At 42.3% G+C, this 24,199-nt stretch overlaps 1 protein-coding gene across 1 annotated transcript in view; it reads right to left on the bottom strand.

The window, feature by feature from the left end:
- The window catches only part of VWF (von Willebrand factor), a 117,370-nt gene extending 94,013 nt beyond the window's left edge, over nucleotides 1-23,357 (bottom strand). Inside the window, exons 1-9 of the mRNA XM_066568403.1 lie at nucleotides 23,247-23,357; nucleotides 21,681-21,735; nucleotides 20,998-21,156; nucleotides 20,277-20,379; nucleotides 19,980-20,188; nucleotides 13,823-13,947; nucleotides 6,484-6,700; nucleotides 4,334-4,456; nucleotides 1,690-1,801 (exon numbers count right to left, since the gene is read on the bottom strand). Coding sequence (XP_066424500.1) covers nucleotides 1,690-1,801; nucleotides 4,334-4,456; nucleotides 6,484-6,700; nucleotides 13,823-13,947; nucleotides 19,980-20,188; nucleotides 20,277-20,379; nucleotides 20,998-21,156; nucleotides 21,681-21,735; nucleotides 23,247-23,276 — 1,133 coding nt within the window. The 5' untranslated portion in view covers nucleotides 23,277-23,357. The remainder of the gene's footprint in view (nucleotides 1-1,689; nucleotides 1,802-4,333; nucleotides 4,457-6,483; nucleotides 6,701-13,822; nucleotides 13,948-19,979; nucleotides 20,189-20,276; nucleotides 20,380-20,997; nucleotides 21,157-21,680; nucleotides 21,736-23,246) is intronic.
- Nucleotides 23,358-24,199: the final 842 nt, after the last annotated feature.

Below are 24,199 nucleotides of genomic sequence, written 5' to 3'. Positions count from 1 at the left end.
GTTAGATCAGTCCCCAACATTCCTTCCATCTCCCATAACTTCATTTTTTAATGTATTCATCCCTTCTTCTCATCATATGACAGCAACTGCTGATAAGATGAATGGGTATGGTGGCAGAACTCAAGGATTTCTGGGTTTCCCTGTCAAATCTCTGTGTTTAATGGAATTTTCAGCTATATTCCACTAATGTGGAATGAGTTCAATGCAGTTCTCAAGGTATATCTATCAAAACAACAGAATCACAGGGGAAAAAATGTTTGAAGGGACTTCTAGGAAAATAATTTACTACAATCCCCAACTCAGAGAAAGCAATGTCAAAGCTAGATCAGGTGGGTGAGGACCTTGCCCATTTGAGTTTAGAAATATCCAAGATGAGGTCCCACAATCTCACTGAGCAGCTGTCCCAGTACAGCACTGGAAAAGGGAGAAGAATTTTTCTTTGTGCCAAAACAGAATTTCCTTTTCAGCTTATCTCCATTGCTTCACAGCCTTTTGCTGTTTGCCTCTGAGAAGAGTTTGACCCCATCCTCTTCACAGCCCATCTTTATTAGGCAGTGAAAATTGCCTCTCTAGCCCTTAAACAAATCTATTCTCCTTTACTTCTTCTTACATCAAACTCCCTTGCTGTGATCAACTCCAGTGTCTTCCACAACCCCCTCTGCACTCCTTGGTTCAAGAGCTACTATATTCTTCTCATTCCTTTAATTATCCCAGCCCCTGAAAACCATTTGTGGGGAGGCAGATTATTGAAGATGTTAAATGCAGAGTCAATGGAATGACGTTCTCCACAGCAGCATCAAATTTGAATAATAGGAAGCAGTAACAAAACACAAGCAATAAAAAACCCAGCCTGTCAGGCTACACTCATCTCCCAAGAGCACTAAGACTGAACAATGCGGCCAAGCTCAAAGCTGCCGAGGACTGCACGGAAAAAGATAAAATGCTAATGTCATGGTTATGGCTTTTGTTCTGGGACATGTGGTGCAGGTAATGAATAGCTGCTGATTAACAGGGATGATGCACAGACCACCTTTCTTCTGCATGTCATGGCCTTCATTGAGTTCTCCTCCTTCTGTGCTCCAATTGGAAACTTCTGAGTAAACAGTTGTCCAAACTCCTTGCACAAATATGTCCACATTGAACACAAAACCAGATCAGGAATATGTGACTAATTCCTCTTCCTTTCTTTAAAGTGCTGTTTTTTCCCTCCAGTCTGGTACTCAGGAGTGAAAGAAAAATTGTGGGCCATGCTAGGAAGACTCATTAGCCCTGTAACAATTTCCAAGGACGTGCCTTAGGCTAACTCCTCTTGGAAAGAAATGGGGTTTAGAGGTTAAATACACTTAGGAAGTCAAAACAAAGACACCACTGCTGACACTACCCAGACATGGGAACCTGCTGGTCTGTCTTATCCACAGGAAACAGGTAGTTCTCTGCTCTTTGAAGGAGTGTGACCTTCATGTTGTTCTATCAGATCAAATCTCCCTTTGAAAATAGAGCTGATTTTGCCTTTGTGAACAGCTCACTTCTTGGAAGGGGCTGGGAATTCCAGTAAAAGAGCAAGCCCTTTGCCAGTGAAAGGAAATTTTTTAAAGGTAGAGAGATTTCTAGAAAGATAATGCAAAGCAGTCACTGACCGGTGTGCAGTACTTATCTAGAGCAACCACACCAGAGCAGCACAGGGTTTACCATGAGTTGCAGTCCTGGGAGATGGTGAAGCCAGGAGGATAATGTTTTCCAGAGTGGATGCAGGAGCAGTCAGAGCTTTCAATGCAGTGGTCACCATCAAGGAGCAGCCCCTCTGGATAGGTCAGGTAGCATCAGACACCCATATCACACACACAGGGACAGAAACATAAATACAATTAGATTTTGTTGTTCTTCATGGACTTTGCCAAGACTTCATATGCATTATTATCCATACTTAGTCATAGACAACAATAAAAAGGAATGAGGCTTGCCAAAAAGCCTCACACGGGCAGGTGTCTGCTTCCCTTCTGGTGCTGCCTCTCCCTCAGACCTGCTGAACAAAGCATTCCTGGTGCTGCCAGAAAAGCTCCTTGCTTAGTACATCCTCAGGTCTAGAACACATGTTGGGACATAGACAAATTAAACACAAGGAGCACAATCAAAGTTGGTAAAAGTTGGCCTGGGACTTGACTGTTGGAAAAACCATGAACTTCACTGGCTGCAGTAAAGGGTGGCCACAGAAGGTCTTGTATTCGTCATAAGAGAACCAAAGATGAGGCAAAGTGAGGAATGAAGAAACAAATTTGGACACCATTTAAGTCCAGCAGAGACTTAAGAAAGTCTCAGACTCTTAGCAGAGTCTGAGAGAAAGAAGCCACTTCTGAACATCTGCAGAGGCAAAAAGCAAAAGGGCCAGCTTCCCAACTTCAGTCCAGCTGCTGAGGTTTCTATATTACACAGCTATAATTACCTGTTCTATAGAGAGAGCTCTTTGTACTCTAAGGATAAACAGAGGCACAAAGGAGTTAAAAGGTTATTCTAAGGTAGAAACTTGTCCTTGCTTCTATTGCTAGTTTATAGTGCTTTCTATTCAACCCCCATATTGAGAGAGAGTTGATATTCTGCCATTTTCAAAAGAGCTGCTGTGGCAAAACATTTGTTTTCTTGAACACCCCTGTCCCTTCTCTTTGAGTGACTCCTTCCAATCGCCTGCAGAGATTTTGGCTCTTTTCCCTGGAAGCAGCAGCCATCACTGATCCCAAGACCCAGATAAGTCTCCTTTCTCTTATTCTTCCTATAGAGCTGCCTGGAAAGATCTTGGCTGTTGAGAAAATCCTTCCAGTGAGAGAATCACAACAAGGTCTGAGCATTTAAGAGTGCTGTGACTCTCCAGAGAACACAAGAAAACAGAATGCCTGTCTTTTTTTTCCTGGCATGAGTAATTCCATTTACAGCAATTAATGTAACCATGAGGGGCATTTAACAGAGGGGAAAAAAAAAAAAAAGAAGACATTGGTCAAACATACTTCAGATCCTGTTTGCCCTTGGAGCACTGGAGGGAAGCTAAGTGAAGGTAGAATCCTCATCAAAAATCCCTCTAGTCATCTGTCAGATCCTCCTGGTTTTCTCCAGGTTCTACTTTTCTGGCTGTACAACAAAGAGCAGTAAAAGTTTTGAACTGCTGATTGTTATTCTCATGCCCTTTACCGTTTCTGTGGAGCTCCTACTTCTCCACCTCTCAGTTCCTCTCTCCTTAGACCTTTCCCATGCTGAACAGACCAATGCATCTACCAAATGAAAAGTACAGCAAGAGCCCTTGTGCAGCCAGAGGATTAATTAAGCTCCTTCAGCTTTCTCCAACACTTCCAGGACTGCACAAATACAGTAGCTGGATCCTTCACAAATACAGTAGCTGGATCCTTCACAGCAAAATAATCTCCAGAGTCTGGTTACATCACCTGTCTGTCACCTTTGCAGGTCCTGCCACACTTCTGAACCTCCAGTAAGGAAGAGACTGGCAGCTGAATGGGAAACTATCAAACTCTGAATGCAGTGACTCCTCAAACAAGGCTGACATTGTCATTATTGCCTTGTTTTGGAAAGCAAAGCTCTGCAAACCTCCGTCACACTTGGCATCTTGTACAAGGCGACCCTAAACACCTGTGTGCATTTACAAAGCCCAGACAGGCTGAAATGCAGAGACAGTCCTATTCAAAACAAACAAAGCACCCAGTGAACAACAACAAAAAAAAAAAAAAAAACAAAAAACCAAACCAGCTAGAAATGGAAGCATATGGAGCTTTGGAGCCAGGAACCAAGCTCTCCTCCTGCAGTTAAGTACAAGAGACAGAAGTAGAAAATGGGTGCGGCTGGGCTGTTCCCTTTAATCCAATCAAATCTCCTGTATGGAAGATTCAATAATAAATTAAATTATTCACCTAAATGATGAAGAACTTTGAATTTGCAGTGCAAGCTTTACATGTACTGTTTTTCTGCAAGAAATTCCTTCAGTGCATTCTCTGCTGTTTCTTCCCCTAACTGTATTTGCCTCTAACCCAAGCAATTCAGGAGTACATCAAAGGCAAGCAGTCTCTCACCAAGAAATAAAGGCAATCTTGGAATATTAGTTGGTACTGATTTTCACAGAAACATTTACTTTTTAGTTGGCCCTGAAAAATGGCCCTTTCATGGAGTGAGCATACAGGTGCTACAGAAACTGGATTATTCTAGGGCATGGTCCCAGAAAAAAGAAGTGTTCCTGATTTCAAGAAAATTTAAGGGTAGACACAGCTTTCTTTCTTCTAATAAAATAGTAGCTTGACTGCCAAATTTTTCTCTGTAAATAACCCAGTAAATAAATTACCAGGGCATCTGCAGCCATCAACACATTGTCCATGACACACTTCATTGATATTCAGACTCTGGCAGGTTTTGGCACATGGGGATACACACTCCTTATATTCCATGCCAACTGGACACCTTGGCCCTGAAACAATTAAAAGAAATTAGAAATGCAAATTCCTCAGTAACTCTTAAACCAAAAAATCCTTTCATTATCAAGGGCTGAACTACAGAGACAAAAAAAAGTCATGTCAGTTTCCAAATGATTATTTCTTTTTTAGAAGCAGAACATTTTAGAAATATTTGATTTTCAATTTGCTGCAATATCATCTGTCAGGTAGCATAGTAAATACTCAGAGGTTAAAGCCAATTTGCTTTCTAATAAAATGAATCTTAATAACTAAACCCAAGTGCATAAAGAATAATAAACCTAGGGAGAAGTTTTGTAATAATATCTAAGCAATTTGGACAGACATGGTTGTTTTGCACCTTTAAGCCATGCACTTACTCCACTCATTTGTGAAATTATCCTGTTTGGTGTTTCTCCTGGAAGAACCAGGAGACAGTTAAAACTCTGAAACCCCATCCTCCTTCTTCCAGAGAACCACCAGTTCAGGATAACACCCATGCCTGGTATCTCCACTGCTGCCATTATCTAGGCCAGGCTACTACGCAAACACATTATTACAGGCATTCCTTCTCTTCAGTGCATACACACACCATGTCCTACAATACTGCGGGGGCATGAAGTGGGAAGAAAAAGTTAGAGACTGCCCTTTCCAAGCCAATCCTCTGCTGAAGTAGTGGGAGGGTAACGAAGAAGTGATCTTGCCCTGGGTGCCCTCAGCTCGGGCACCAACTCACACTTGCACAGTGTGCCCAGCACTAGAGCCCTTCCCACACAGCAGAGTATTCCATACTTTCATCATCATCATCATCTCCTGAGAAAGCACCATAGCACAGATGAAGGGTGATAGAAAATTAAGCTCCCGCTGTGGCAGTGGGACACTTCCCTCTTTCCTGACTCAGGAGAAAAAAACCAAACTGCAGCTCGTGAATTCAAGGGTTAGAAATGAGCTCCAAAGCTCCTGGGATTACACAAAGGCTCATTTAACTCGTGGCTTTTAATCAGACTTACAAAGAGCCCCAGCAAAAATGGGTTACCTGGCTCACACCCTGAGCAAGGAGATGAGCTTTAATAGATCCCTTTTATGTCCCAATGGAAAGGTAATAAAATACTGCTAGAACTCAGACTGTACAATCCCTAGAACAAGTGGCTGGCAGCATCTTGCTGCCCTAACCACAGTCTGAAGGCACAGATTTCTTCAGTGGCCAATAGCAGAATATCTTTACCAGAGAACAAAGTGTTATCAGTACAAATCAGACAGTTTACCCCATGTAGTCAATTTACACAAAGATCCCAAGGAAAATGTCCTTTCTCATAACAAAAAACCATGAGAAAAAGCACTGAGAACATGACATTAGTGGATTTTTAAAATTATTTATTTAATGCTCTCTATTAAACCACAGTTCTCAGCAGTAGGTGGAAACATGACTTTTCCTCTATAAATACAATCCATCTCAGTCAGTCTTTGCACTTCCTTGTTGCAAAACCTCAGCACAGATACAATCAGGACCTCTGAATTCAGCAAAATTGGGCTAATAAAGGCAGCAGTTCAAGATGTAATCAGGATCTCTAAACTAGACAAAAATTAGATTAGAAAAGGCAACATCTCAATTTCAAGGCAATTGATTCAAGCAAATAAAGGGTGAAACAATTGTCTTTATGCAAAAACGTTAGAGAGCATTTCACAAAGATGCTGACTTAAAATACAGGCTGGAAAATGCCATGTGTAAAATAGCACCTAAACATCCTAGTCTATACGTTTGTGTATCAAATAAGTCTTCACTGACTGTGTACACTGTGGTGGGACATGTAACAGCTCAGGATCTTCTTTGTAAACAGTTCAAAAAATACTGCATTAGGGACAAGAACTTCTAGTAAAAGATGGGTGATGGAGAGCTGAAAGGGGGAAGTGAGCAAAGGCACTTCCTATAAATGAACCAACCTCCTAAAATACACCATCTGCTTTTAGCTGCAGGACAAAAATCTGCAAGACAGGCACAATCCTATTGGGGATGAGCAGCCTAGGAATAAATCTGCCAGCTTACTGCACGAGCTCTCTTCAGGCCACCCCTCCAAAATGACTCCTTCATGAGCGCAGCTCCTGGCATACTCTAGGAAGGCAGGGCAGTGACAGTCCACACCCTGGGGACAGACACAGATGTCTCTTTCACAAAGGCTGATGAATGGCTCAGGATCCACTCGATGGTGGCACCGGGAGAAGGTCAGCGATGTGCTCAGCAGCTGGCAGGTTTCCAGGACGCCCTGCACAAGAAGTTAGGAGCAAAGGGACAGAGAGAGAGAAAAGGGGACAAAATTACCTCCTGTAGTCTCAGGAAGACGGGAAAACTCAACTTTTCCAAACACATCATCACCACTGTTGTTAACAACATCACAGCTCTTATTTAAGAGCGAGCTCTACCCATTTATTCACTACATGCATGGATACATTAATATACTGATTATTATAAAATGGAGCATCACATAAGGGATGCTTCACACAGAAACACATCAGTCAGTCAGTCAGCAAAAGGATGGAGGCATTCTACTTCCTTTGGCTTCCCAGAAAAGAACTGGATTGTGCCTGGATTCCCAGGAAAGTCACACAGCAACAGAGGGGAACTAAGGCAGGTAGGAAGAAAAACAACCAGACAATCTTTTGGATAACAAGTGGCCAGAGCAGGTGTCAGAGGGAAAGATTGAGTCTGACTGAAATCCCAGGAATGAAATTTGTTTTCCACTTCTGGCCACACATTCCCATTGCTCCTGCTGGCTTGTCCAAAGCACAACAGGTCAATTTAGCTCAGATAAATAGGAGAACAATAGCCCAGGGAAGAAAAGCAATTTGTTCTGCTCTTCTCCTGAGTTAAATCAGCGTGGTGAGAGCCAGTGAGGGAAGGACAGCACAGGGAGATAGGAGGAGGTATCAAGACCTCTTCTTTCAGACAGCAGAAACCTGAGAGGAAACTTAACTGTATGTAGAACAAAACTTAAGGAAAACGTAGAGTATGATTAAATTCTCCAGGGGAGGCTCCCACATAAACTCTTTTGTACACATTATGTCACAGTTCAATGAGTCTGAGGATCTCAGCACAACTTTCTGAAAGGATGGCACTGAGTTTAGCTAAGTGAAAAAACAATTTTCTGATACAACCCCAGCACAACAAAAAGTTGGAACACAACTTTCTTCTACTTATTTGTCAGTGTTTTATGTAAGCAAATGTAAACCATGGTGTATTTTTTAGGAGTTATACTCAGTGGTTAGAGGGGAGGGCATATTCTTCATAGTGGTTCACAGTTACAATTCATTACTTCTAAAAAACTTAACATGTACCTGAGGTGACAGCACATACAAGCTGCTGTGTAAAAAAAATTAATAATAATTATATTATAATTATACATATAATTATAATAATTATATGTAATTTAAAAGCATCTTATTTTCTGGGAGATGAAAAATGTAGATCAAAAAAAAACCCCAAAATAAAAAATCAAGATGTTTTCTCTGAATGGCAGCTATGGTGCCTGTATAGGAAAACTGCTGAATAGAAAATACCTTTTTATTTTGTCTAAAGGGTGTTTTGTTCAGGTGATCAACTCAAGCTAGTACATGTCTGAGCCTAGATAGAATTTCTTGCTTACAAAAACAAACCAACCAGAAATGTCTACTCTGTTGGGAATGTATTCCAAGTTTAGCAAAGGACTCAGGGAACAACCACATGTGCAAAGAGGTTTTGAGCTTTCTGAGAAAGGACTCAGGGAACTTAAAACATGACAGCTGGACATGGTGAAAATCAGAAATTCAGCTCCAGCCTGGGATAATTCTGATCCCCAGACAGCACCCACCATGCTGAACCAGATGGGAAAAGATAAAAAGACACTAGAAGCAGGGGGGAGCAGGAACCACATAAATGGTGGTTGGTGCTGCTCTAAGACTCACAGAAGTACAGAAAAGCTGAAAAGATGCCCTAAGGGTGGAAGTAACAACAACAGAAGCAGCCAAGAAAGCTATTAAAGCAGGGCTTGGAGATGAAACTGATAAAACCAAAAGTGAGCTCAGAGCCATTCAGAGGATGAGCAGTACAGCAACTCCTGGATCAAAGCCTTTATCCAGATGGTATCAAGTGCAGTAGAAAACCAGTATATGCAACAATCCTGTTTAGGGGCTGAGCTAATGAAGTTTCTCAAGGTAATACAACTCCAACAGCAAAACTCAGACTGTATATTCCACTAAAAGGAACATTTTAGATAGAAAAGTGACTTAAAAAACAAAGGAGATTACACACCAAAAAAACTAACCCATTTTTCTTTTCCTCTAGTTCTTTGGTCTTGGATTTGTTCACTAACAGCATAGCTAAAGGCTGTGCTGAGCCCCAGCTGGTTATCTAGAAACCAAGTGATATATGTTGAAAAGCAATAAACAGTTCCTTTTCTCTGTGTAAAGGTTTTCTTGCCGTTCAAATTTCATCAGATTTCCAGTGACTTTAGGCAAAAAGTTATAGCAGAAATTTTCCCATCTTTCAGACATATCTCAATTATCATGATAAATAAGCTGAAATATGGGTAAATCTGAATAGATACAAAACCAAAAACTTTCCCCGTGAGGGTGGTCAAAAAAAGGGTATGGAACCATCACCCTGGAGATATTCAAAATGTGAGTGGACAAGGACCTGAGCAGCCTTACCTAGGATGGCCCTGTTGGAACCAGGGAATTGGACTCAATGACCCCTTCCAACTCTAACCATTCTGCAAGTTATTGTTATTTTCATTCCTTCCTTTCTTTAAAACTCACTGGCCAGGCTGGACTAAGAGAGGTCCTTATTCTTTAGTTTAGAGGACAGTGGTATTAGATATTTGGCAGCCTCAGCCACTGCTGTAACATTCCTGCTCATGGAAGCTGCTCTACACAAAGTATTTAAACCCAACAGACTGGAGAGTGAAGCCTCAGGCTGAAACAGTGCTTAGGCCAAAGGTGGCTGTAAGATTAAAATTGGCAGGACTGACCGCAGTATCTGAAATGCAGGTGAAGGTTGTAAAATTCCTCCCTTCCCTTCTGCACTAGTCCTATTTTAAATATTTCTTTAAATAGGTTGGCGGGGTCCTGGCACTGGCAACCCTCAGTAACCACAAAACTTGCTGACCTTCCTTCTGTCCCAGGCCCACCGCACAGAGCTGGAGGTGGAATTTTGTACATTCTTCCCATTTCTGTGGCATTTCCTTCTGCTGCTGCATGAACTGCATTTGTCCACAGCTTAACAATTACCATTAAAGAGAGAGAACCTAACAAATAACAGAAGCAATCAAAGACACCCTCTTGTTCCCTTGAATTTAAAACCAATGGTATGCAGATACACATATGGATTCTCCAGAACACTCAGGAAAGGTATATTTTGGTGCCATTAACTGGTTATAGTTTTTCAGAAAATATATTTCATGGAGAAAGATTTAGCCTCCCACCTTTTCACATTAAAAGTATCCAAACCCAGTATGTTTAATACACCAAACAGTGGCTGTATGTTTGAGCAGACTAGGTAAAAACTGAAAGAAATCACTTCCCTTGAATGCTGATTAATCTGATGAAGAAAAATGAGATTTTAGATATATTTGGCCTCATTTTCACCCATGTAGTATATTATTATATTGTATAGAATTATTTGGGTTGGAAGGGACATTAAAGATCCTCTAGTCCAATCCCCTGCCATGGGCAGGAACATCCACCACTAGACCAGGTTGCTCCATCCAGGGACAGGGCTGGACCTGTGGACCTTTGCTGGACCTGCCTCTGACCCCAGCCATGATGAATGATGGTCCAAAGCTGAATATTTCTACTTGTTTTCAGATCTGGGAATAATGCTATTTCTTTATTACATATGGAAGTATTCCATGGGATAATGGGGGACCTGTTTTTTACCAACTGCAGTAAGAGCTGAATTTCAGCAAAAGCAGAAATTAGATTAATTTTAATTTCAATAATTTTCACATCTAACATACAAGAGGTATAATTTCCTAATTAGAGAAGAAAAAAGGAAATAATACAGTGACCTCTGGCCACCACACACCATTTCTATTAGAGGTGAAATCTACAAAATAAAGGTAACGTATAAGAACACCATAATTAATTGCAATGCTTTAAACCCTACACATTTTTGTTTTCAAAGCTGCCTTGTTGCCATCCTTTTCCAGATCACCCATTTATACTTTCAGATCCATGTTACCCATACTGTTGGTCATCTTAGAGCCTGTTAAATTGCAGTACTTTGTTGAACAGCCTAAACCAGTGAAAAAAGGATCAGACAATACAGTGAGGCTCCTTTTGGGTAACTAAACATCAGCTGCAGAGGGCAGGGCATGGTAGGAAGACTTTCTTCCTCCCTCCAACACTGCCCAGTTTGGAATAGTCTCTGGATCCTGAGGCAAGGCAGCTAATCACACTAAGTGTGTGTGTGTTTTAGAGGTGGAGGGCAGAGAAAGGCCCTAGCAGCAGTGGGATAAGAATGTGAGGTGGTTCAAGACTTCTCAGCTGACACACAGAGATGTGTCAAAACAGAAAGACGATAGAAACTTCCAAACAAGAAACAAGACAGAAACTTCAAAAAAAATATTTAACATTTTTAGGATTTAAAGATAAAGGAACAGCAGGGCTTTCTGTTTAGGTTTAAAGAATCATGATTCCACTGCACAGAATCATACAATGGTTTGGGTTAGAAGCGATCTTAAAGATCATCTCATTCCAACCCCCTACCATGGGCAGGGACATCTTCCACTATCCCAGGTTGCTCAGAGCTCCATTCAACTTGGCCTTGAACACTGCCAGGGATGGGGCAGCCACAGCTTCTCTGGGCAACTTTTGCTACGGCCTCACCACCCTCACAGGAAAGAATTTCTTCTTAATGTCCAGTCTAAACCTGCTCTCTGACAGTGTGAATCCATTTTCCCTCATAGTGTCATTATAATTCCTGCTGAAAGAAGCCAGAAGCCATCTCTCCAAGGATGCTATTGGCCAGGGAGGGGGGAAACAGAGAGGGTAAAGAAAACCACAGACCCACCCAGTGTGGGGGCACTGGGGTGGGAGGAGCGTCTTGAAGCAGAGCTTTTGTTTCCCTCACCTAACAGCTGACTGCCTGGCAGGGAGGGAGGCAGGGAGACCAAGGAGATTTACATTCCTGAAGCTGAGGCAAGCAAACAAAGCACACGATTAAAAAGCCCTACATTCTTCAGCAGGCACTTGTTTGGCTGGCCTTCTGTTAATAGTGCTGTGTTTATTCTTGCACAATGAATAAATTAAGGCAATGTTTAATGCTGTGAGCTTATGAACTCACATTAGAGAGAATATATTTTCATTCAGTTTGTGGGAAAGAAAACTTTATCAACAAAGCATCAATATTTAATAGCATCTGTATAAAATCCAAATTAGTTGTACTTGACCAACGGACTGGAATTCACCCTACATGCCACTCCCCAGCCTCAGCTGCAATGTTGACACTTTCTAAACTTGCCTGAACAGATTAAATTCCAGGGACCACAACCAGTCACAAGAACTACCCTTTCTCTAGAGCTGTAACCAGGTTTAAAGAATCATAAAATGGTTTGGGTTGGAAGGGACCTTAAAGATCACGTAGGTCCACACCTCTGCCATGGGCAGGGACAACTTCGACTATTCCAGGTTGCTCAGAGCCCTATCCAGCCTGGCCTTGGACACTGCCAAGGATGGGGCAGCTCCAGCTGCTCTGAGAAACCTGTGCCAAGGCCTCTCCACCCTCACAGGGAAGAATTTCTTCCTGATATCCAATCTAAACCTGCTCTCTGTCAGTGTGAAGCCATTCCCCCTCGTCCTGTCACTCCGGGCCCTTGTCAAGAGTCTCTCTTCATCTTTCCTGTAGGTTCCCTTCAGGCACTGGAAGGCCACAATGAGGTGACCCCAAAGCCTTCTCTTCTCCAGGCAGAACAATCCCAATTGTTCACACCCCCACACACCATCTCTGCCCAAGCAAGAAACATCAGCTGGAGATTTCCAACCTGAAATCACTACCATAATTCCTCAGCCAGTTTTGCAGGTAGTGAGGCTTAAGTGCTGAGGAGCACAAGCATCCTTCACTGAATTTCACAACACATCTGAAGCATCCCCATCCAAAAGCTTAATGGAAGTATAGAGTCAGAACTTTGCAACTTGTCCAACTCTTAGTTAGCCTTTTCCAGGTAGGTAGGAAACCAGCACACAGGTTAGCTGGAGAGCAGATATATTCCAGGAAGTGCCACTACACTTGAGAAGCTGTTTGTGTCTAGTTTAGCAAATACCTGTCTGCAGGAATTGAATAGTGAGAAACTTACAACTACATTTCAGCCTCAATTACTCTGGTATAAATCCAAACCTGCCACCCAGAAAATCATTCTGATTTACAACAAAGTACATGGAATCAGTTGTAACCCCTCAAGGGATGAAGTCTCAATTTACCACAACAGCCATAATATTCAGTAAATATTCAAAGGTACTTTCTTCCCTGAGCTGGTGACCATCTGCCTGCAACCACACCCTGTCTAAGGGAAACAAGAAGCATGTTTGTAGTTATAAAAGACAAGAAGAAAAAGGTTGATGCAGCAAAGGGGGTCACAGAGTTGGCCAAGGCAAACAGTTCTGTGTTTCTTCACTAAATCAGCACTACTATGTGTACACATAGCTGAAAGAACTTCCTCCTGGGAAGGGAAATAGCCTGGTGACACAGAGTTTTTGGAACACCAACTGAAAACATATCCTATATCAAAAACAGCCTGGCTGGAGCATCTCCCTCCTCTGCTGACTCCCAAGTATATAAACTGCAACAAGTTCCATTGGGGGAGGCAGTGCCCACAGAGGCTTCAGAACTGATGCTTCCCTGCTGGCACAATCAGAAAGGGAATTAACTAATTCCTCATTTTGCAGGAATCACTGAAACACACCTTTCCCAAGTAACATCATAATTTCTTTGGCAGTAATTCACACTTCAGCCTCAAACAAGCTGATGTTTTCTCTGTTTGCCTATTTAATGTTTGGGGTGGGGGAAAGGGGAAGGTGGTTATAGGTAGGTAGATTAGATAGACAGATAACAGGTTTAGGTCGGATATCATTAAGGGTCCCTCCCCCAGAGGGTGCTGGGGCACTGAACAGGCTCTCCAGAGAATGGTCACAGCCCCAAGGCTGCCAGAGCTCCAGGAGCATTTGGACAATGCTCTCAGGCACAGGGTGGGATTTTGGGGCTGTCCTGTGCAGGGCCAGGAGTTGGATTCAGTGATCTTTGTGGGTCCCTTCCAAATCAGAATATTCTGTGATTTCTGTTCTTCTGCCAAAGGGCAGGCAAGTTGCCTTTCAGGTAGGGGAGGACTGAAACCAGAATGCCATCTTGCAGCACCAACCTTCTCTGCCATATCAGATGAAATGTTGCAGGTGTTGCTCGGAGTCTGCACTCTCTTGCAGTGCTTCTTTTCACTGTGCAAGGCCCAGGAGTTGGCAAAATCATAACTGTTCCCCACCAGGGTCCCTGGGAATGAAGAAGAGGAGAAGAAACATGCTGTTTGAAGGGTTTTAGCAACAAATGGGCATTATTGACTGCTATTAAGGTGATAGTCTGCTGAAAGCTCTCTTTAAAAATATAAACTGTTGTATCAAATAGATTTTTATTCCAAACAGATTGACTGTAGGAAAGCCATGATCAGTGATACGGATTTTGTTCTGCTAAGGATGTCTCTATGCTCAAGGACAGACTAAAGCCTGCAGAAGGCAGCTCCCACCTCCCTCACACCTGCATGAACATGGTAGGAGTTGCTGCTGGTCAGCTACAATCTGCAGGAGCCAAAGCATGCCTGCACATCTTCTTACCAATTAAAAGTTGTCAATAAAACACAAAACATATTAGACAAACAAACCCATCTGCTTTCCCTAACTGAATAAATCATTAGCACTCTTGATCCCAGCTAGCCTTGATTTTTCTCCTGTCCAAAACTAAACCTTGTATGCAAAGAAGCTAAACATGCACCACCATTGTTTGGGCCCATCGTCTTCCTGGGTAAGATGTCCTGAAACATGCTCCTCTGTCCCAGGAAAAGCATCTCCTGGCCCAGGCTTACCAAAATTTGCATCAATTTTGCATAAAAGCAAAGCTGAATGAGTTAGTATGACTGTGACTTCCCAGGAGACGCAAACCACTTCTCTGCTGCTCTTGCTCCATCCTTCTGAGAAGGGGAACCCTCCCAGAGAGGGAATGCTTCCTCCAGCCTCTTTTGCCACCCATGACCTTGCTGGTTCCAGGACTATCTCTGGCTTCCTATTATGGGTACCTGCTACTAAACAATTTTGTGACCCTTTTTAAATTTTTTTTAAATTTTTTTTTAATTCTTTTAAACCCCATTGTGGTGCCTGTGAGACTATCAACTGCCAGTGTTAATGCATTCCCAAGACCTTATGCAGAGGATATATTGAAATACAAACCTGGCTGTATCTGAAAACCAAAAGAAACCAAAAGAAATTCTTCCCAAGTATACTATAGACTATTTAATAATATACACGTAGAGATAATAAAGATTCCATTGAGCTCCCTGTTTAGTACAAACACAAGGAATATACAGACCACTCTTCCTAAACTATGGTAGTCATGAAAACTGCACTGAGAATGCTAAGGCAGAGGTATTAAGACCTGTAGACTTTTTGTAAACTAGAAATTAGGGGCTTTTAGAGGTAGCATGTATCAGGCCCACAGCAGAGAGCAAAGAACTCCCAGGGAAAGGGGATAAAAGACACAAAATTGTCATCTATGCAGCCAGGACTTGGAACAAGGAAAGAAATGCAGCAATAAGAAGAACACAACCCTTTAGTTTACCATGTATTATAAACATTAAAGCAGCAATGCAAGCTGGCCTGAGGAGAAGCAAGGTGCCAGATTCCCTTTTGTTTGCAGTAAGGCAGCCTTTCCCTAGCAGGTGTGTAACAGGAGCTGGGTTCTGCTCTGAAGCAGTGTTTCTCCAGCCCTGGATACACATCCATGCCAGGATTCCTGCTGGCAGCAACTCCCAGGGGCTCCATCACCCACAGGTTAATATTTGAAGGTCGGGACAACTGTTGGCTCTAAAATACTGGTCACTTGTTTTTTCATTTCTCTCCTTCCATTAATTTTTCTCTTCTTTCTTTCTTTCTTTCTTTCTTTCTTTCTTTCTTTCTTTCTTTCTTTCTTTCTTTCTTTCTTTCTTTCTTTCTTTCTTTCTTTCTTTCTTTCTTTCTTTCTTTCTTTCTTTCTTTCTTTCTCTTTCTTTCTTTCTTTCTCTTTTCTTTTTTTCTTTCCTTCCTTCCTTCCTTCCTTCCTTCCTTCCTTCCTTCCTTCCTTCCTTCCTTCCTTCCTTCCTTCCTTCCTTCCTTCCTTCCTTCCTTCCTTCCTTCCTTCTTGCAATGCTTGTAAATTTATACCTCTTATGCGGTTCTTTTACACAACATTTGCATTATGTGATTATACTTCTTTGTTTGCTGTATTCTATGACTCACATTTCAAGTAAATGAAGGGTTTGGAGAGGCAGTCACGTGAGGAGCAGCTGAGGGGCTCAGCCTGGAGAAAAGGAGGCTCAGGGGGGACCTTCTGGCTCTGCACAACTCCCTGACAGGAGGGGGCAGCCAGGTGGGAATCAGGCTCTTCCCTTGCTCCCAGGGAACAAGGGACATGATGAGAAGAAATGGCCTCAAGCTCTACCAGGGGAGGTTCAGGTTGGACACCAGGAAGAATTTCTTCATGGAGAGGACTGTCAAGCATTGGAACAGGCTGCTGAGCAGGGTGGTGGAGTCACCACCCCTGTAAGTGCTCAAGAAATGACTGGACAGGGCACTCAGTGCTGTGGTTTAGTTGACAAGGTGGTGATCTCTCAAAAGTTGGAGTCAATAATCCTGAATGTCTTTTCCAACCTAAATACTTCACTTATTTGAAGAGGCTTCAGGAAGAAAAATGGGGAGGGAGAACTATCCCTAGCACACCTTACTGCTATGGGTAGAGGGAAGAGCAGCTGCCAAGACCCCTGGCCTTTCCCACCTGACACCTCCCTTTCCTTCTGCTGAACAACTTGAGAAGGGAGAAGAGGAAAGGCAGTGGAAGGGACAACACAACAGCCTAAAAAATAATCTGGGGGTTAAGTGGGCAGGTGATGCTGTCAACATAATCTGCACTGCAATCCCACCACACAGCAAGACTACCCTCATCTCTTGCACAGCAGAGTTTTGTTTTGCCTCCTGTCCTTTCTGTGGTCACCTCTTCTTCCTGGAAGCACCCAAGACTCTGCAGAAACAGCTAAACAACTCCCTCATAGGGCTCATCAGAGCTCTACACCCAGAAGCCCTCCATGCAGCCTGGGTGGGACTCTGGCTGAAGCACTGGTTTTGCCTAAGACTTGCAGGAAATGTGTTGAAAACAGATGTTGTCACAAAACATAATGAAAACAAAGGATTTGGACAGAAGTGCTTCAAGAAGGGATGATCAGATGCCTGATATGGATCACAGTACACATCCCAGCAGGTAAACTTGCTGCTCAAAAGCCAAGACCCCCAGGCAGCCAGCTAGGGTGGAATCTCCTTTTAGCATGCAAGATGGGCTCAGGAGGCAGATATTAAAGATAACACAAATCCCACCTGCTCCTAACATCCCAGACACATCACGACACTGTGACCTTGCAGAGTCTTTGAGGAGAGGGCCACTCCCCCACTGCCTGAGCAGCAGGCAGGGTCTCCAAGATTGTCCTGCTGGACTATGCCTTTAGTGCTCTGAGTGCTGCCCTCATGTCTGTTTCCCTTCAGAACGATTTTCAGATGGCCACTCTTCGCAGCAAAATACTTGTTCACTATGATTATCTGAGCCTCCAATCACCAGCTCTTTCTGAAATCTGAAACTGGCACCACCTTGTTTACTTTGACACTGATGATCAGGCAAGCAAAGCATCAGGAATAACCACCTCATGCTCCAGGCACGGAACCCTGATCTCCTTCCCTGGACCTCCTGAAGATTTTCCAAATGGCCACAAGCCCAAACTCTCTCAGGCTCTGTTAACTCATCCATAAAAATAAATGGAGAAATTTGGTCAAGACACTACAGTCCTGTGAGTCTTAATTGATAAATAGAGTCTCAGTTGGTAAATAACCAATTTTCACATGTTGGTTATTTATCAAGCAATTCCAGGGGAGGAATGAGGGTGGGGTTTTTTGTTTGTTGTTTTGGGGGCTTTTTTAACACAGTTTTACATTATTCCGACAGGCAAAACTATTGGTAAGGCTGCCCAAAAATTGATTCATACTTTGCCTCAAATTAATGACATGAAATAACAAAGTCATGGACTATAAAATCTTTCCTGCCCTCTCCAGTTTGTTACAATGAATGTAAAATCAGTAATACTGAACAGGAGAGGGAAAGAACCCCCTCCAGAACTCTACAGCCTAGTGATGCAGCCACACTCCTCACAACAGAATGGTCTAGTTTCAATCCCAGACCCTGAATCAAGCACATGGGCTAAAGGTGGCCAAATAGATATCTGAGCATCTAGAAAGAACTCAGCTTCATTTTTTTGATATGAGCAAAGGCTGGCAACCAGTTAGAAGTGCATGTTGAGGTCAGAAAGCAGAGCCTGATCAACTGGCAAGTCTTAGAAGCCTTCACAGAATGGCCATAAAGGACCAGACCTTATCTGGCAAGAAAGAGCAGAGAGGAAACCTTTCATTAGGGTCTAGGAGAAAAAACAGACAAAAGACCAAACAAAAACCCTAGAAAGCTTCTGAGACATTTCTTTTTATATTTTAGTTATGCTTAAATTGTGAAAACAAAGTCTCAAGGTTAGGCTTGGTTTTGTCTCCTTATCCAATAAACAAGCAAGCCCATAGAATAAAATCAATGTTGTCTGCCAGTCTGGACAGGACATGAGCACTTCTCCACAGGACGAGCTATTGTAGGAACCATGTCACTGGCAGTGACTCAGCACCCCAACCTGTCTGAAGGACAGTGAGTCTGCAACTTTGAGAAAAGGTTCTTCCCCTGCAGGGTGGTGGGGCACTGAACAGGCTCCCCTGGGAAATCATCACAGCCAGAGTTCAAGATGCATTTGGACAACACAGTGGGATTGTTGGGGTGTCCTGTACACGGCCGGGACTTGCTGATACTTTCAACTTGCTAAGTCCCTTTCAACTCAGGATATTCTATGAACTCCAAAACCTACTGGAGAGGCTTTTTTGGGGAATTCAAGAACTAACACCTGAGGCCTTCAAAGCTCAGTCCTCCCAGTATTACTTTAGCAGGGTATCAATTTTATTCTCATCTTTCAGAGCTCCAGACCTCAATAGCTGAGCATCCAAAGTGTACACAGAAACAATGTGTGCCATTCTTTCATCAGATTCTCATCAGTTCTCCACTTCCACACTAAAAACACAGCAAGGAGTCATAAGCTAGGGGCCTTACTACTACTTCCTGTCTCAAGAAAAAGCCATAAACTTCCTATCTCATCTCATTCAGACATCAAGGGATCCAAGCCATGGCAAGCAGGTTTTGTCACCAGAGTTTGTTTCTTATTATTTACATTGCTGAAGGACAGATTAATCATTTTAACACACCATCTCTTTTTATCATTTTAACACACCATCTCTTTTTATCATTTAATACACACATCATTTAACACACATCTCTTTTTTTTTTCTGTACACTGAAGTTATGCTTATGTAGCCTGAGTGCCAGTAGGACACATCTCTGGAGCACTGCCAGGCTCCTTTCCAAGCTGCTTTGTCTCCCTATCACTATCATTTATTTTTAATACACACTTCATGTTATCAATCTAATATATCAATGTATTAACTAACTTCAAACCTCTCCTCTTCAGGTAAGCATTCAGAATTAAAAGACACTCTGAAATACCACAAATCAAGACCAATCCTTCAGTCTCATTCAGGGCTTTCCAGAAACTCTGAGTCTTCACACAAAGGTGTACTGAGCAGCAAAGGTGTGTCCTTTTCTCCTCATTCTCACCAGGAACTGCTGTGATACAAGGTGTACCCCCCAATCCAACAGCCCTTATAGGTGGCGAAATGTCATTAAAAGGTAACACCTTTATAGAACAGCATCCCATGCCAAACCTGCAAGCAGCAGGAATTTAATCTTCTGCTGTTGTATCTTTCTATTCTTACACTATCTATTCTTACTACCTCTTGGCTAATTCATGAAAAATTAGATGTTGAATCAATGGGTATTTCACAATGCTTTTTTATTGGGTCTTCTTCTAGCCAGTCTCCGCACATGAATTAACCTGTAGCTTTATCTTTGCATTTGAAAGTTTCCAGGTTTCTAAACATGCTACATTCAGATGCCTGGTCTTTTCTCAGGAATGAGATGTGACTGCCATTTCCTTTCAGGAGAAAGGAAGATGAACGGACTTAGCTTTTCAACACACCAGCTTGAGGTATCTGACAGGTTCTGTAGAAACATTTTTGCTGGATCAGCAACATCTTTGTTGAATCGGGAAAAGTGTGCAGAGCTTCCATTAACATACAATCAGTTAGTGGTAACCTTACCTTCCCGAGTTCTGAAGTCATCCTCAAGGAATTTATTAAAATTGCCACACAACCCACAGGTCTTATTATAGTGCTTTTCTTGAAGGAGTATCTGAATGTTTCCACTGGCATCAGTCTTCACCACAAAGCCATGCTCATCACTGGATATTTTATAATAGCCTGCCTCCTTCTCTATAAATATACCATTGGAGGCAAAAGGTATGGAAACCCTGTGGAGAAAAAACAGGAAATTCTCAGCATGTGATACACAAAACCCATCAGGTTGTTTTCTGCTAGAATAATAGTTCCTAGAGGTACCTTTTTTCTTCCTGCATCACAACTCCATCTAAAGAGAGGTGAAGACTGAAATATTCTCCAAGATACATAGAGAAACCAATTTTGTCCCCATCCTGGTAATCACCTGAGGAGATGAAACACAACCAAATACTCTTAGTTCTGGGACTCAGGAAGACAATTTGTGGCCAGCAAAAACCTATTTTAAACTATGACCAACACAGAACAGTTATTACTGAATATAAAAACATCTACCAAAGCAGTTGGTATGAAAGTCACATACAGTTTTGGTACATATATCATCACTTCTATGCCCAAGAATAACTCTGCAGAGGCCTATGCTAATTCCAAGGCCTGTCCTAGAAGGTGGGATTTTTCTTACTGGTGTGGTTTAGAATACAGATAAAATTCGTTCTAAAGGGTTGTATAGCTCTTATTCCTGGACTCAGCTCAGCCACATCCCCCTGAAAAATACAAAATTAGTAAAGGTCTTCTTTTTAGTAGGAGTAGTAAGAAAATCTCTGCTTCTCAGCAGCTTATTTATGTATGAGCTACATTACCAAAGGACAACAGAAGCCCGGGAAGTAATCCCACTTTTCAAAACAAGCCCAAAATACCCCAATACAACCCACAGACAAACAAAAAACCCCCAACCAAGACCACTTTTTATGCAGTGGTCCATCCTATCTGACAAAGGGGAACTATTTGTCTTTTATTCCAGTGATGGAACCCAGTTCAGACTCACCTAAGAGGGTGAAGGAGTGCTTGTGACAGTCCCCAGCAAGGAGGTAGCTGCAGTACCCAGCAAAATTGTACAAGGAACCATCAAACGTTTTGATGTGATCATTCCCAAAAAGGCTGCAACGGGCAACTGATGACTCCTGAGGTGAACCCCCTGATGACCCTGAGTATCAAAACACAACATTAACCTGCAATTTAAAGCAATCATTTTGCAGTTCAGGAATTTCTCTGCAGGAATTTATCCCCACTGGTGTCCTGGTGGCTTCTAGGCAGACCGTAAGCCTGGCACGGCAGTCCATATGATCACAGGGTTTTTTTTGTTATTATTATATGCATTACTGAAATGCCTTTTCTTTTTTATTTCCGCCAGCCCAAACATTGCATGAGTAATTTAAGTTCTGATCCTTTGAGGAATGCCATGTGTTCATTTGTGCGTGCCTACAATCCCACTAAAGCCTATAGGACACTAGGAAAGCCCTATTTCTTGTTCAGTCAAACCTTCCTGACTTCAGGGAATGTTTGGGACTCAACACAGTGCCTGTTTTGAGGTAAACAGACAAAAGGAATGACTACTGATGCCTTCAGCATTGTGAGAAAAATCCCTGAGTCAGTACAAAAAGGGGAAGGGGGGCTCATATCTCACAAAAAATTGTGAAAATATATTCTAGTCCAAACCTGTTTTCTTACCTGTGATTACAGTGCCCAGCAGTAGGCTTGTTTGCAGCACTGTCAAGAGGAGCATCTGTTAAAAATCAAAGAGCTTAGAATATTCTTCGTTTGAGACATAGTCTGTTTCACAACTCCTCATCACTTTCTATCCTTTCTTTATAAGGAAAACTATTGTTGAGGCTCTGCAACATTTCAGCAAGCCATAATCCATGCAGACAGTTGTGATAATTCAGCTGCCCTGCATCCTGCTTTAACTAGATAATCTAGCAGAGTTATCAATTACTCTTTGTCTGCATTTTCACTTCTCATAGCATGGAAGTCAGCTACCTCCATGGGAAATGCAACCCAACACAGACACATATCCCAATTCCCCTCAGCTAACACTCTGCACACAAAGCCCTTCAACACACAACATTATTTCTCAGTCAGCCTGATGTGAAGATGCACCCCAGACTGGCTCAGCCAAGCTGGCTCCAGTAGAAGTCCCCTCTGCAGCACAAACATCCACAAAGGGAAAGAAAGAACATAGAAGTTTTGCACCAGCCAGCAGGTTTGTTGGCAGACCATTGTAACCACATAATCCACTGATTTCAGGGTGATAACAGGCTTGAGATAGGGGGCAAGAAGGAAAGGGAGAAAATTGTGCCGAGATTAGAGACCCAGGGTGAAAATTTTCATTCAATAAAATCAGTTTTAGCATTGCCTCCTCCTATGTTCTAGCACCACAACATCAGTCTTTGTTTTCCGTATGTCTATAAACTACCTCCAGGATGACCAGGCCTTTAAAAATAATAATTAATAATAGGATAGGAGGGTCATGCAGATTGTGAACTACATGGGTTCAGTGGCAAAACATCAACTGTTAAGTATGAAAGCTGCACGGAGCTCTATCTAAGGGAATTAATTTCAGTAATCATATAAGCAACTAGAGAAGCTTAAATATACTAAAGTTAAAATATCAATGCCAGAAGACCAGACACACCTTTTCCTAAAGGAACCATCCAATTAAAGACTAGAATGCATTTTGCAAAGACAAATTGAGATATCAGTATAGACATACACTTCTTATTGCTGTTAGTTATGTAGGTCCAACTCTCAGTCAGATAAATAAACACTGAGTTTGACTCATACACAAGACAGAAAAAGAAAGATCTATTCTATAACTCATAATGCTGCAAATCCCAAACTGACATAAGGCTGCAAGACAGCTCAGAAGTACCACCTGTGTGGGAAAACCACTACAAAGAATGGTGAAGGAAACAGTAAGCATCATTATTCTCAGAATACACACTTGCTACTGTATTTTTGGTGCATGCACAGTGCATGCAGGTATTGTGGTGAATCAGATACTACTGATCTTTGTCAACCCTTTTGTTTTACAAAGCAGGCAGAGAAAAAAGGCAAGTTATAAATCCCTTCCCATCAGTCCCCATCCACCTCCCACTCTGCTCTGAACTGCAGATGGAGTTTCCCCCAGTTCTAATGGAGCAGGTGCCACTAACAAATCAGAATATAATCCAGTAAGATCTGCCGGTATAAAACCATCTACAGTTTTATCACTGGCTTAATTAGAAACGAATGTACCTTCTTCTGCACGAGACTCCTCTTGCACATGAGCAAAAAACTCCTCCGGTTTCCACCTCAAGCCTACAACATCATTGTTCCCCTGGTGCTTCAGAAGTCAAGACTGGAATGACTTTGGTCTGAAATCTCTTGTTTTTGTACAAGCCAGGAACTCTTGTTCATTTAAGAGGAAAGATAAAAACGCAGACGTCACATCCGCCTGATTCTCAAGACAATAGATGAAATTGCTATCGTGGAAATCAGGCACTCTTAATTGCCAGGAAGGTACAATGAGGGGAAATAGTTTTAAAAACTGACAGATAAAGTCTTTGAAATACATTTCACATGTGTATATGTGACAAATCTCACTGGTTGAGCCAACAGGCAGCATATTTATTTGACAGAACATTATTCAAAGGGAATAGTTGGATGCTCCCCACCTCAAAGGCCGCAGAACCATTAAGCCTTTTTTCCTAAACAACTGCCTTAAAGGAGAAAGAAAAATTCAGAGCTAGTAATGCCCTGAATTTATTGTCTAGGTGAAAAAATACTCGAATTTTGCCACCTTCTATCAGAGCAATACATTTGCTCCTTGAAAAGTTCCTCTGGAACAGCACACCCTGCTCTGACTTGTTTGCAGACTAGGCACCAAATCTATGGGCATATGTACAGCACTGAGCAAAAACACACAAAAAGAGTTTGTCAAGTCTTACTTGACTTTCCATGTCCCATTCCTCACATTTTCAATAACTTCTAGGATTAACAAAGGCCTTAGGAGGCAACACATTGCACTGATTGGGAATTGTTTTCTCCTCTTGGATCCAGCTGCCACATCTCAGCAGGTCCTTCCTAGCCCTGAGAGCCTGAACATGAGTGATCACAGACAGATGTTCCCTAAACCGTTCCTTATGGGAATGCCAGCACTACTCAGGATAGGGGGAATTAGATCTTCTATGACCATGGTCTCTTAACAT

The sequence above is a fragment of the Molothrus aeneus genome, chromosome 32, assembly GCF_037042795.1.
Source record: "Molothrus aeneus isolate 106 chromosome 32, BPBGC_Maene_1.0, whole genome shotgun sequence".
NCBI classification, from domain to species: domain Eukaryota; kingdom Metazoa; phylum Chordata; class Aves; order Passeriformes; family Icteridae; genus Molothrus; species Molothrus aeneus.
The sequence above is the reverse complement of the archived record's forward strand: the minus strand, read 5'-3'. Positions and strand labels throughout refer to the sequence as shown.